Below are 14,637 nucleotides of genomic sequence, written 5' to 3' on the forward strand. Positions count from 1 at the left end.
ATTGCCACCCTGGTACTAGCCCCAGAGTTCCCTTTGTGGGTTTCCTTAATCATGCCATACCTTTGGGGCTTCCCAGGTGGTGCTAGTGGCAAAGAATCCGCCTGCCAATGCAGAGACACAGGAGACGTGGGTTCGATCCCTGGGTTGGGAAGATCCTCTGGAGGAGGGCATGGCAACCCACTCCGGTATTCTTGCCTGGAGAGTCCCATGGAGAGAGGAGCCTGGCGGGCTATAGTTCATAGGATCACAAAGAGTTAGATACGACTGAGCAACCAACACTCCACACACACACACACACACACACACACACACACACACACACACACACACACAGGGCCCATACCTTCAAAAATGGTCCCTCAAGGAAAACTCTTTGCAGTTCCTTGGTTTGAATGTGCCATCTTATTTCTTTGAGACCCTGACTGACTGATACAATTCCCATTGTATTGATGACAAGACTGAGGTTCTGAAAGCCTGCTTGAGGTGCAATATGGTGAAGCTGTGGTCCTGAAGTGGTTAAGCTATGATTCAACCTGGGAGGTGGGTGTCAGCCCAGCCCTGGGTCCTTTAAACTTGGCTGGCTTATCCACCCCGGTAATGGCCACACAGGAGAGCAAAGGTGAACCCCAGCCTGTTCTGTCGACACAACCACGGGTCCCTTTCCCCGCCTGCATTAGCTCTTGGCTCACTGCCTCCTGGATTTCTGGCTCCTGGCCTTGGCTTTGATAGTTACTAAATGTTCCTCTGGGTTAGTATAACCTTGCACCCCCCTTTGCTTTCCATCCTGACCTGGCTTGGACGTTGGGTGTTCCCTAAATTTCAGGTCAGCACATGGTGCCGGGAGTAGGACTGGGAACCACCTGAGCTTGGTTAGTGCGGGGGATGAGTGCATCTGTCTCCCCCAGACTCTGAGCTCCTTGGGCTCAGATCCTGCTCCCCTGCACAGTCCTTGTGTCTGCGGGGAGGCTGGGATGGAGAAAATGCTCTGGGCGGCGGAAGGAGCTGGACGGTACTTGGGTGAGGCTGGGCTGCATGCCGTTGGAGAAGCCTGGAGTGAAAAGTATGAGTAACAGGGATTTTGTGTACATAGGGTGGGGCTGCCCGTTGTGGATGACAATGATCAGGTTACAGAGGAGGGCCGTGTGGTTTGTCTTTACAACCAGAGGGCTGTGATTGTGTGTGCTCAGGGCAGGGTCTGGCTGTAAAGTAGCGGTCCAGTTGTAGAGGGAGCACAGCGCCCTCTTGTGACCACATGTGCAATTGCAGCATACGTATCTGTAGGTTCCATTCGCACTTGGGTCAACCCAGCCCCAGCCTGGAGCTCTGTCCCCTTCTGAGGGCTGCCTTCTCTGCCCTCAAGGTCTTGTGGGTGGGATGGTTTAGTTGGGTTTATGGTGTGTTGAGTTTGCTGTGCCTGGGGTCATGCAAATAGAGCTGCTTGGTGGCATTTGGTGGGAGATTTGGGCTGGAGATATGATCCCGGAAAGTGTTAGTCGCTCAGTCATGTCTAACTCTTTGCGACCCATGAACTGTAGTCTGCCAGGCTCCTCTGTCCATGGAATTTTCCAGGCAAGAATACTGGAGTGGGTTGCCATTTCCTTCTCCAGGGTGTCTTCCTGACCCAGGGACCAAACCCTGGTCTCCCGCATTGCAGGCAGATTCTTTACCGTCTGAGCCACCAGGGAAGTAGGTGGGAGCGTGGGAGAAAAGAGGAGAGTCGACCTGTATAAAACACAGCCTTTATTGATTTCAAGAAAAATTCCTTGGGGATGTTCCTATCAGTACATCCACCTCAAGTCCCTGAGAGGCTGGCACCAGACTTCCACGGTGTGGAAGGAAGATGGGAGCAAAGCTGCCTGAAGCTGGAGGAATGACCGGGGGCGTGGGGGCTTCCTGGAGGGCAGTGGCGGCCCAGAGGGTCTCTGGGTGTCACCAGAGCTGCCTCCTCCTTTTCCCAGGCTCACTCTCAGCCTCCAGCCCTCCACCACTGGGCGGACACTTCCTTTCCACCCCAGGAATCTGGGTGCCGGAAGGAAGATGCCCTTTGGCTTGGTGCATCCAACCCAAGGCAAGCATCTTTTTATGGCCTCTGGGCATCTGCACTAGATTTCCCCTGCTAAGAAGCTCATCTTACTCCCTTAAACATTCCTCCCTCGGGGAAGCCTCTCCTGATCACTCCTTCCTGGGTTAGGGGAAGCCCTGCCAAGCGTCACCTTGTAGGCAGCAGTTAACCGGCTTCTTTCAGCGTCTGTCTCCCAGGAGGGCCGCCACTGGGCCTGCGGTGTGACCTATACCAGATAGATGGCACAGTGTCCAGCGTTCAAAAGAAAAAAATCTGCTAAAAACGAAATTGCATAGTGTAGTGAAGTCAGAGTGGGGGCACCCAGCACCCGTAGGACCCCTCCACCGGCACCATAGGACCCTGCTTCTGTCCCCACGGGCAGCCCCAGGATGGCCCCCCCGGCCCCGTGTCAGATGGGGGTCATGGTGGGTGCCGAAGCACACAGCTTGTTGTCGCGGGAGTCCGGGCTCAGGTCCCCGGCCTCCAGCAGCTTGTGGTGGCAGCGGCAGGTGGAGGCCCGGCTGGCGGAGGCGGCGTGGCCGCGGCCCCCGCGCTGGCTCTTCCTGTGAAGGCTTCGCACGACCCTGTGGAAGATGAGGTAGCAGATCTCGCAGAAGGTGAGCACGATGCAGGCGGCGGAGGCGCCCACCATGAAGTAGGTGAAGAGCTTCTTCTCGGTGGGCCGGGCGATGTAGCAGTCCACGGTATTGGGGCAGGGCGCCACGTTGGCGCACTGCACCAGGCGCGGCATGCCGAAGCCGTACCAGAGCGTGTGCAGCAAGTAGAGGAAGAGGAATTCGATGAGGAGCTTGAAGACGAGGCTCAGCAGGTAGGTCCACCAGAGGCCGCCGTGCTTCTTGCCCGTGTCGTCGTAGAGCTTGGCGCACTGGTCGCCGTGCTTCTGCCGGTGGCGCCGCTCGCGCTCCTCGCGGTAGGCCACGTGCAGGATGACCAGCAGCGACGGGCACGTGACGAAGATGAGCTGCAGGGCCCAGAGGCGGATGTTGGAGATGGGGAAGAACTCGTCGTAGCAGACGTTGGTGCAGCCCGGCTGCTTGGTGTTGCAGTCAAAGTCCTTCTGCTCGTCCCCCCACACGCGCTCCGCGGCCACCACGTAGACCAGCACGCGGAAGACGAACACCACCGACAGCCAGATGCGCCCGAAGGCCGTGGAGTACTTGTTGACTCCGCTCAGCAGGGCCTGGAGCGTCTTCCAGTCCATGGTGCCTGGGGCGGGGCGCCGGGGCCGTGCCCACCTGACAGAATAGGAGAGCCCCTGTGTGAACCACCAATAGGCGACAGACACCTAGAGAACTTCTCCCTGGAGGCGGTGCATGCCAAGCCACTCCAGGATTCTTGCCTGGAGAATCCTCATGGACAGAGGAGCCTGGCAGGATACAGTCTAAAGGGTCGCAGAGCTGGACACGGCTGAAGCGACTTAGCACACACACATAGAGCTTTTACTGTGTGCCAGACGCCTTCTAAGCTCTTTGTGTGGATGGATTCGTTTGCTCATCCCAACCACTCTGAGACATCAGGGCTATTCTTACTAAGCTACAGAGAGGAAACAGGCACAGACAGGTCAAGTAGCCTGCCCAAAGTAACAGAACTAGTGTGCTGGCAGGAAGGGAATGCACACTTGCTTGCTAACAATAATTATTACTTATTGAACACTTACTATGAGGCCAGGCCAGAAGCTAAACACTTTATGTATGAAGTGAAAGTGAAGTGAGTTGTGTCCAACTCTGCAACACCATGGACTGTAGCCTACCAGGCTACATGGGATTTTCCAGGTAAGAATACTGGAGTGGGTTGCCATTTCCTTCTCCAGGGGATCTTCCCGACCCAGGGATCGGACCTGGGTCTCCTGCATTGCAGGCAGATGCTTTACCGTCTGAGTCACCAGGGAACTCATTTAATCCTTATAATGACCCTGTGAGGTAGGTACTGTTATGCTTCTCATTGACAGATGAAGAAACTGATAATCAAATGAGAAAATGACTGCAAAGCACTCGGTACACAGTAAGTGCTCAGTAAATGCTGGCTACTCATTTGTGATGTGAAATCTAGAGTGGTCAAGTCACTCATTTAAAACTAGAACTGAATTCGGAGCTGGGCTCTCTACCACCTTCTCTCCCCTTCTCCGATGGATGTCTGCCCCAGACCAGCTTCTCAGAACTGACCTTGTTGTTGCCTCACTACCTTCCTGGGAACTGGGGTCATGAAGCCCATTCTTCAGAGAGGAAACTGGGGCTCAGAAAGGGGAAATCAACCTCCCTAAGGTCTCACAGCCAGTGGGTTGTGAAGTCGGGAGACCAATTCATGCTGGGAGAGTGCGTGGAGAGGGTAATGGTCTGGTTCCTGGGGGCATCAGCTCCAGGGAAAATCTAGGGACACCCGCTGCAGGCTGTGCTGGAGCCTGAGGGAGCCCCAGCCACCCCAGCCATGCGGGATGCCAGGGCTTTGTGGTGGGGAGCCATGCTTTAAGTCCCCGGATCACACATTTTCCTACCAGTCCTGGAGTGACTCAGAGGGTGTGGACAGGTGGGTCTGCCTGAGTGCACCTAGTATCTGCCTAGAGGGTGTAGGAGCACACGCCTCTCCGTGTGTACATGTGGGGCTGAGAGCTCCTGGAGCTGCGTCTGAGCGTGCACGATGACTGCAGGACCATCCCTGTATCGCTGCTTCTCACCCCTCCACCGCCCTGCTCCCAGCCACCGTCACCCTTGCTGGTATTATTGCCACAGCCTCTTGGCTGGCCTAGAAGGCTTCTTGGGCTTCCCTGGTGGCTCAGCTGGTAAAGAATCTGCCTGCAATGCGGGACACCTGGGTTCGATCCTTGGCTTGGGAAGATCCCCTGGAGAAGGGAAAGTCTACCCACTCCAGTATTCTGGCCTGGAGAATTCCACGGACTGTATAGTCCATGGGGTTGCAGAGTCGGACGCGACTGAGGCACTTTCACTCACTTGGCTGGCCAAAGTGTCTGCTCCTGGGCCCCTGGAGCTCATTAAGTTGAATCATGGCACTCCCTTGTTTAAAACTTTCTACTAGGGCTTCTCTGGTGGCTCAGTGGTAAAGAAGCCACCTGCCAATGCAGGGGGCATGGGTTTGATCCCTGGTCCAGGAAGATCACACATGCCCGCGGAGCAACTAAGCCCGTGTGCCACAACTACTGAGCCTGCGCTCTGGAGCCTGGGAAACTCAACTACTGAGCCCTAGAGCCATAATTATTGAAGCCTGAGAGTCCTAGAGCCTGTGCTCTGCAACAAGAGAAGCTACCACGATGAGGAGGCTGCGCACTGCAAGAGTAGCCCCTCGCTTGCCACAGTTAAAGAAAAGCCTGCGCAGCAACAAAGACCCGGCAAAGCAAAAAAGCAATAACAACAACAATAACAACTTTCTGCTAGCTTTTCATACTCTTAGAATAAAACTCCGGATTCTACATTCTCACCCTACTCTTCCACACGCTAATGAGCGCCTCTGGGGCTTTGTAATTATCCCTGTTGCCTGGAGTGCTCTTCCTCCAGAACCTAGTCATCGCTGAGGCCTCTGCTAAAACATCTTCTAATTAGAGGCTTCCCTAGATACCTGGAGGCCCTGCCCTCTCAGTCACTCTTCTCCTGCCCCCTTTATTTTCTTCCTAGAATTTAATTACCATTAGGAATTAAAGTGAAAAAGTGAAGTCACTTAGTTGTGTCGACTGTGACCCCACGGACTGTAACCTATCAGGCTCCTCCAACCATGGGGTTTTCCAGACAAGAATACTGGAGTGGGTTGCCATTTCCTTCTCCAGGGGATCTTGCCGACCCAGGGAATTAGGAATTAAAGTGTTTGTTTAATCCTCTACCTCTCTGAATTTTCATGAATTTCTGTTTCACAAGGGCAATCATTGTATATGCACTGGCAGTAGCATACAATAAAACAGCATATGGAAGTGTCATTCTCCGGCCCCCTCCCCAGTTCCTTCCCAGACCTTTAGAGAGGGGCAGTGGGATGTACATGGAGCCTGGAGCCACATCTGGATTCAAGCCTCAGCCCTACCCCTTTTCCTTGGGTGACTTCCCAGGTAATCTCTTTGACGTTCTTGCCTTATCACCAAAGGGAGAAAATAATTCCCACTTTCTTGAGCGGATGTAAGGATCATAAAAGATCATTCCCTCCTCAGCCTGCCACTCACCTGGTGGGAGTTCAAGAAGAACTGGTGGAGGTTGGAACCCCGTCTGCCAGTCCGGGGAGGAGAGGGGCCCAGACAGGTGTCTCCACCTGAGCCATCCCAGGACAGCCCACCTGGGGGCTGTCCCTCCTTGGCCCGCACCTTCCACCTTCTAGTCCTGTCTGCCCAGTCCTGCCTGACACGCCCTAGGAACGCGACTCACCGGCAAAGAATTTCCCTCCAAGCCGAGGTTGGGGACTGGTGGAGCCGGTTCCGGTCCCCACTGCCGTCCCCAACAGCAGCTCCCTGCGGTCCGCTTTGCCCATGCCCCGGGACCCAGCCGAACCCAGCTTTCACTGCCCACTCCACAGTGCCCACCGGCCGGCCCCACTCCCCGGGGCCGAACCCCTCTATCCCCACCCGCCACCCCCAGTTCCCGTCCGTTCCATTAAGTTTGCGCGACGTGGGAGGGGGTTGTCCAGGAACCTTCAGCAGCTGGAGCCCCAACCCCGCCCAGAACCGAGGGGGTGAGAAGGCAGCTGGGGAGTGGGGTGGGGGAGGTCCCTCCATCTCTTCCCCGGCTCTCCCCTCCCAGGCTCAGCGTGGCCGGAAGGCAGGAGCAAGCCCCAGCCCCGCCCTGGGTCACCCGGGGGCGCTCAGCGCGCGTGGTCGCAGGGTGGGGAGGCACCCCGCAGCTTACCCGCAGCGGCACGGCCAGCCGGGGAGCCAGGACCCCGCGTCCTCAGGAGCCGAAGCACGCGCGAGCAGGGAGGGAGCCGCGTCTCTGCAGTCGCCGGGAGGCGCGTGGCGGCCAGCACGGCCGGGGGCGGCTTAGGGGAGGGCGAGTCGGGGGAGGAGCTCGCGAGCCGCCCGCGGCGAGGGTCGGGTTCTCGTCCCGACGCTGTGCCGGGCTCCTCCGGCGACCTTCGTCGGGGCTCGACGCTCGCTCTTCTGAGCCTCGGTCTCTCCTTCGTGAGCGAAACCGGGGCATCGGTGGCCCTGGGCAGGGCTGTGTGGCAAAGGCTCCAATGAGATTCGGGGCGTGAAGCGCTCCACACTGTTAAGTGCCAAGTGGTCCCCGGGCCGACTGCAATCGGACTCGCCCACGTGCGTTACCACGGCGACTGCGTCCGCGCCCTGCGGGTCACTGTCCCCGCCTGGTCCGTGGCCTCGGCCCTGCGTGGGCGGCTGCCGTCCCTGCACACGTGCGTGGCTCAGGCTCCGCGTCCTGGAGTGGGGGCAGGGGCCCTGTGCCCGCAGCAGGAAGAGGCGCTCTGCTGTGGAGAGGAGGTGGAGCGGGGTGGGTCCTCTGTGCAGGGGTGAGGGTGGGATGGGGGCAGGCTGTTACTTGGAGTTACTGCAAGGGGCAGATCCTGTCTGTGTGTGCGTGGCTGGGATGGGGGGGACGGGGGTGGGGGGCGGGGGTGGGGGTGGTTAAGCGGGAGGTGAGGGCGCCTAGCCTGGGCTTTCGACCCCCTGAGGAGCGGGCGGGGCCCGCGGGTTGGCCTGGGCTGAGATGGGCTGGGCTCTGAAGACAAGGCTGCTTTGTCTGCTTGACTAATGTGTCATGACTAGGAACCTATGGGAGCCCCTGGGCCTCGGCCTTGTCGGGGAACCTCCAGGGTTTCCGGCCTCCTGGGGAGTCTGCCTCTTAGTCACCAAAGGGCCCAAGGACTCCCTGTCTGAGATGATGTTGCTAGCAGGAGGGTGACTATTTATGGCTTCTCCCCAGGACTGTACTGGCTTAGGCCTGTGGCTCTGGTGTAATTAACAGCACCCCCTCTTACTCTCAAAAGTACCCCCAAACTTGGGAAGATGGATTACACCATCACCCTACTTACTTACTCCTTGTAGAAAACTATCACTGCCTTGGGGGCTCAGAGACATCTTTGGTCCAAGCACTATCGGGCAGGCTTTCCTTCGTCCTCACGCTGCCAGAAGAGGAAGGTACAATCCTTCCCACTGTTAGGAAAGAGAAAATTGAGGCACAGAGAGGTTAGGTGATTTGCCCAGGGTCACACAGCCAAGAAGGAGCAGAGCCAGCTCTGGAGGCTGCGGCTGTGTTGAGTTTCTGGGTCGGGCAAACCCACAGGGCCGAGGCCATCAGAGGCCACTCTGAGAATTCTTGCTGAGACTGAACAGCACCCTGCCACCTCTGGGGCTGCGTTTCAGAGCAAACCTTGTTCTCCACTTCCTCACCTCCTAGTCCCTCTTCCGTCCTTTTGAACAATGTCGCCTCCCAACTGTGTAACCAAAGACAGCCCTGTAAGGGCAACACGGATTCCCAGGTGCTAAATCCTGCAGGCATGTCTCTGTCCTCCTCCTGCGTCTTTAGAAGTACCTGAAGATGCAGGAGGAGCTGTATCACAGCTGACCGCTCCTTTCCTCTCAAAACGCTTTCTTCCCTTGGCTTCCTTGACTCCTGGCTTCCTTGTGCTTCATGTCCTGGTTCCAGCCTCTCCTCTCCTGGGTGGATTCAGCCCGTCCACCCAGGGCTGCAGTGCTATCTGCCGGCTGCCGAGTCTCATGTTTCTAGTGCCAGTCTCGACGCCCCCTGGGCACCAGACTATACACCAGGGCTGCCCTCCTGACCAGTTCTAGTTATTGTTTTTTCCTTCTTAAGATCAACTGCATATTCCGCTTGATAGATATTCCTCTTTTTTTCGTTTACCCTATAGAGGTATGCTGGGTACATAGTTCTGCACTTGGCTATTTTCATGTAACAAAATATAGGACATTTCCTCTGTCAGTAGGTATAGAGTTGTCACATCAAGAAAATATTTGAATAGTATTTCATTTTCCCCTATAGTGTATGTAAAGCTGTTTCTTAAAAAAATACAACTGAATAGCATATGTGTTGTAATATATTTAATCACTCCTGTATCGATGAAAATTAAGGATGTTTTCAACCTTGTATTTCTTTCCATTGTAAACATCATTGCGATAAGTACAGTTAGACAAACATCACTGAACACATTTTTAAAATTGTGTCTATAGGATATTCTTAGGAGTGGAATTTTGGAGTTAAAGTATGCTACTTAAAAAATTTTAAAAGTATTTATTGAATTTGTTATAATATTGCTTCTGTATTATGTTTTGTTTTTTTGGCTGCTAGCATGTGGGATCGTAGCTCCTTGACCAGGGATTGAACCTGCAACCCCTGCACTGGAAGACAAAATCTTAACCCCTGGACCACCAGGGAAGTCTCTCATTTAAAATTTTGATAGAAAAAAAATAAAAAAATCAAAATTTGATAGATATTGCCAAATCTCCTCCATAGATGTATCAGTTTATGCTACCATCAGAGTGCTTGTTCCCCCATATTCTTATCAATACAGAGCATTAGCAAACTTTATGATCTTTGCTAGTAGTATCTCATTGTATTTTTATTTTGCATTTCTCTTATGAATGAGAATGAGCATCTTTTCCTACACTTAAGGGCCACTTGTGTTTCTTTTTCTGTGAACTGTCTTTTGCTTTTGCTCATTTTTTCTGTTGGGTGGTTGTGTTTTTATTTTTTTTTTAAATTTTTTTATGTATTTATTTTTTTTTGGTGGTTGTGTTTTTAAAATTATTGATTTCCTAGGTGCTCTTTACATATGAAAGAAACACACTCTCTGTCTATAATGCAAATAACAAGGATGTTACCCTCCCCTCTAAGTCTGACACTTGTATTTTGTCTTTGCACATGGGGTTTTTGCCATGCAGAATTAAACATTTTTTTGTGTGGCCAAGTGTATCAATCTTGTCTTTTATGGCCTCTGGATTTGGTCATAATTAGACATGCCTTCCCCACTCTGAGAATTGGAAAAAGTTCTTTTCCCATGGTTTCTTCCAGCTAAAGTAGTGTTTTAATGCTATATATCAGATCACATTGCTCCCCTATTAAAAGCTTAGAGAGACGTACCATTACTTTTGTTCTGACACCCACTCTCCTGACATTGACCTCAAAACCCCGCGTGACCTAGTCCTGCCTCATCTGCCCTCACGTTTCCCGGACTGCTGCTGCCGTCACCCTGGCCTAATTTCTGTTCTGCAGCAGCCGCGTCAGTCCTCCCTTCTGCGTGGACTGCTCTTGGGCAGCGTCCCCCTCCTCACTCAGGTCTCAGCTTCTCACGGGGGTATTCCCTGGTCAGCCCATCTGAGGGGACCTCACCCACTTCCTCAGCACTCGCTCTCCAGAACATCCCTTGGAATTATTTCCAGGAGATCAGGGAGCTCCCTGGATGCCGACGCCAGTTCCTGTTTGTAAAGTGAAAGGCTGTGTGTGAGGACTGTCGGCTGCTCGGTGAGGTGGGGCAGCTGTGTGTCCGGGGGAGCTTGGCGCACAGCTAGCAGGTTTGGTGTGTGTGTGGCTGTGACTGTGTGTGCTCGTGGAGGTGACTGGTAGGGTTTTGTGAGGTTGTGTGCACGTGTGGCTGTATGTGTGGTGGCGTTATTCTGCCCTGGTAACCAGCTGATTGGACTGCCCAGGTCCTATCACTCTGACCTTGTCAGATGCCCTTGCTGTTTCTGGAGTGAGCTGCAAGGGTCCCCGTTCCAGAAGGAGGACCTCCAGGCCGTGCTGTCCACGCCAAGATCTGCTTCCTGCAGAGGGGAGTGTGTGTGAGGCCATCTAGGCCAGCCTCCTGTCTCAGGGTGGGGCTGTGTTGCGCCCGGGCTTGGCAGCTGCCCCTGCCACCCCCACTCCCCTGCGGGCCTGCACCTGGTCTCCGGGGGCGGCAGGCCCGAAGTCTGCCACCGTGGTCTTCCTGCCCAGGCTGCGCCCAGCTGCTGATGCCCCCGGGCAGGAGCCCCTGTCTGCAGCTCTGCCCGGGCCCCGATCGGGGGGCTTCGGTCTCCTGCTGGGGTTTTCTTGTGTTTGTGGGCAGCCCTGAAGGCCTTCTCCACCCTTGAGCACAGAGGTGTGGCAGACAGAACCCTCTGGAAAGCAGGTTGGAGGAAGCGTGTGGGCTTTCCAGTCCTGCTGCCGCATGTCTGGGGCTGTGGGTAGGAAGGGGCTAGTCCCAGAGCCGGGCTAGAATGCTGCTTTCCTTTCAGGACTTCCTGAGTGACCTGGAACTTCTACTGCTCAACTTGACCCTCAAATAGAGGTAATCCGGAGCTTCTCTGAGTTGGGGAAGGGTTCAGGCCATCTACATGTGTCCTGGGATCCCGTCCCTTCTCACCCCCCAGGACCTCTCACCCTCTTTCTCCTCTGGTCATCACCCTTTTGTTCTTTACCCAGTCTTTCCCATGACAATAAGCATCCTGGTATTTCTGCAGCCTAGCAAACAAAACTCCCTTGACCGCGTATCTTCCACCCTCAGCCTCATTTCTTTCCTTTTTTTTTAATAGCAAAACTTCTCAGATGAGTTGTCTTAATCCCTCATCTCCTTTTACTCTCTCTCTGGAACCCTAATCAGGCTTTTACTCCACATTATTCCAACCAATGTTTCCATAGCTCAACCCCACAGTCAAGTTTCAGCGTGTATCTTTCCTTGCACTCCCAGCAGCGTTTGACGGCCAGAACATCAGTCTCCTGACTTTTCTCCTTCCTTTCTGGTCTTTCTTGCTATGTCTCCTTTGCTGGTCCCACCCCCCTCCCCCGACCCCCGATCTCCCTGACTTCTAAATATCGGGGTGCTTATTCCCAGGACTCCTTCTCTGTCCTTTCTCACTCTCTTGGTAATGTCATCCCTCTCAGGGTTCAAAACATCACAATTAGGCTGACAACTCCTAAATACTTATCTCCAGCCCAGACCATTTCCCTGAATTCCAGATCAACCTCTCCCCCTGGACGTCAAACAGGTATTGCAAACTTATCACCTCCCAAATTCAGCTGAATTTGTTTCTTAACAGAACTGCCAGATTTAGAAACAAAGCAAAAGGAAAGCAAAAACAAAAACCCAAACTCAGTACACTCGGTTCAATTTGAATTTCAGATAGTCCATGAGACATACTTAAAGTAAAAAAATCAGTTGTTTATCTGAAACTGAAACGTCATTGGGTGTCCTGTATTTGGCAACCTATTCCTTAGACTCCTCTTCAGCCTTCTCTACTCATGAACTCTTGCAGTAAACAGCAATTTTACTCACCTACCTGTTCAGGCCTCAGATGGAGTCACGTTGACTTTTTTTTCTCACACTGCACATTCAATGTTAGTGAATCTTTTTTTTTTTTTTTTTAATCCCTCTTCTTTCCTTTCTTTCTTTTTGGAGCTGAGAAAGGTTTATTGCAAAGGCTGAGCAAGAACAGGTGGCTCATTCTCAAAAAGCACGAACTCTTGGTGTCAGTGAATTATTTTGTTGTTACTTTCAGATTATTTTCAGAATTGAGAAACTTCTCACTGACTCCATTAGTGTTATTCTGCCAACATTAAAGCCATGAATCATTTCTTTCCTGCATTATTACAATAGTCTTGCAGCTGGTCACCTTGTTTTATCCATTGCCCCGTGCATCTACTGCTAACACAGCTAGTAATTTTTGTTCAAAATGATCCACTGTCTTCTCGCTCACTCAGAATGACAGCCAAAGGCTTCAGGATGGCTTGTAGGACCCTATGTGAGCTGATCCTATTCAGGCCTCACTGGAACATTCTGGCCTCATCCCCCCACGCCTCTTGGCTCCCCCCTGCCCTTCCTCATTGACTTCCTTGCTGTCCTGGGTGCACATTGGGTCTTCCCAGCCTCAGCACCTGTGAACTCACCCTTCCTTCTAGCTGACACACTTTCCCCACACACCTCTGCCTGGCTTGCTCCCTGGCCTTCCCTGGCCTTCCCATTCACGTTGCAACCCACCTCCTACACCCCTGCTCTTTCCTCTCCTGTTTTATTTTTCTTCTTAGCACTAAAATCATGTAGCGTATTTTGTATTTTGCTTATTCTTCTTGTTAGTTGTCTCCCCATCACTACAATCTACAGTCATTTTTGTCTTGTGTCCACTGGTGCATTCCCAGTGCCTGAAACTGGGTCTGGGACTTTGTAGATCAAAACACAATAAGTCCCAATCCTGGGCCAGCACACGGCCACTGTTTAATGAGCCCCTTCTAGCTTACGGTCCCAACCTCTGGCCCTCCAGAAGTCTCTTTCTGACCGTGCTCCCTCCTCCAGGAAGCTTTTACTGACCGAGCCTTGTCTGTCTCCTTCTCTTCTTGCCACCAGGCCCAAACCCTTGGTGTTCAAGGGTCAGGTGGGTCCTTTCTTGGGGGCCGGGTGAAGCTAGCTGGGGTGAGATAGGTGCAATATGCCTGAAGTCAGCCAGTCCCCTGCAGGGTGAGAGCTTGGGGAACCTTGATTCTGGGTCAAGGAGGTGATGGGCATTGGGCGCCAGGGACTAGAGCCTAGGATGGGTCTGGGTTGCAGGACTGTGGTTCCTGAACTCACTGTTCCTGCAAACTGAGGAAGACGTGACCTAGGTGCCTAGATAGGTGGTTGGCCATTAGCTGAGCTGGGAGCACGAGAGGAGCAGAAAAGGTGGGTAGAGGCCAGTGGTAGTGACCTTGCACCTGGAATTTGCTGAATGGTATTTGTGATGATATTCTGATGCATATCTTTTGACAGGGGCTGTTGGTACATTCTGATGTGGCCTGTAGAAACCCTTTGTTATGATGAAACTGCCCATAGAAGGCAGTTTCGCCCGCATCCCCTACTCCATCCATAAACCTCACTGAACTTGCAACACTTGGCCTCAGGTCTGGGGTGTGCTCAGGAGTGGTTGCTTCAAAACAGCCAGGCTGTCCTCTGCAGCGAAATGCCCTACCGGGTGGTCTGAGTTCCCCTGGGGACACATGCGCATGGGCCTCTGGAGGCAGCCGGATGCATGGGCCTGGGCCTCAGGAAAGAGAAGAACAGTGGGAATGCTCATGGCTGGCTTGTGCAAATGCAAAATGGCGCAGCCTCTGCTGAAAGCAGCTTGGTGTGTCCTCAAATAGTTAAGCATAGAATTACCACTTGACCCAGCAAGTCCCAGCCCAGGTGTATACCTGAAAGATCTGGTAGCAGAGACTCAGACAAATGCCTGGTATGAACGTTCACAATAGCACTGTTCACAGTGGCCAAGTGTTTGAAAACAACCTGTGTGTCCATCAAAGGAAGAACAGATGAACAAAATGTGGTCTACCCATACAATAGAATGTTGTTGTTGCTTAGTCACTAAGTCAGGTCCAGCTCTTTGTGACCTAGTGGACTGTAGCATGTTCCTGTGTCCTCCACTATTTCCTGGAGTTTGCTCAAATTCATGTCGAATGAGTCGGTGATGCCATCCAACCATCTCATCCTCTGTCGTCCCCTTCTCCTCTTGCCTTCAATCTTTCCCAGCATCAGGGTCTTTTCCAATGAGTCAGTTCTTCACATCAGGTGGCCAAAGTATTGGAGCTTCAGCTTCAGCATCAGTCCTTCCAATGAATATTCAGGACTGATTTCCTTTAGGATAGACTGGTTGG

The 14,637-nt window shown here is 53.1% G+C and overlaps 1 protein-coding gene across 1 annotated transcript; it reads right to left on the reverse strand.

Moving 5' to 3' along the window:
• Positions 1 to 315: 315 nt before the first annotated feature.
• Positions 316 to 7,252, reverse strand: GJB3 (gap junction protein beta 3). The gene is made up of 2 exons (XM_065930427.1): positions 6,916 to 7,252; positions 316 to 3,318 (listed from the first exon to the last, which is right to left on the reverse strand). The coding sequence occupies exon 2, from the start codon at positions 3,282 to 3,284 to the stop codon at positions 2,472 to 2,474; it is 813 nt and encodes a 270-aa protein (XP_065786499.1). The 5' UTR covers positions 3,285 to 3,318; positions 6,916 to 7,252; the 3' UTR covers positions 316 to 2,471.
• Between the last annotated feature and the right edge of the window lie 7,385 nt (positions 7,253 to 14,637).

The sequence above is a fragment of the Muntiacus reevesi genome, chromosome 1 (assembly GCF_963930625.1).
Source record: "Muntiacus reevesi chromosome 1, mMunRee1.1, whole genome shotgun sequence".
NCBI classification, from domain to species: domain Eukaryota; kingdom Metazoa; phylum Chordata; class Mammalia; order Artiodactyla; family Cervidae; genus Muntiacus; species Muntiacus reevesi.

Coding starts and splice junctions, on each gene's coding strand:
- GJB3 (XM_065930427.1), bottom strand. CDS start 3,284: ATGGACTGGAAGACGCTCCAGGCCCTGCTGAGCGGAGTCAACAAGTAC.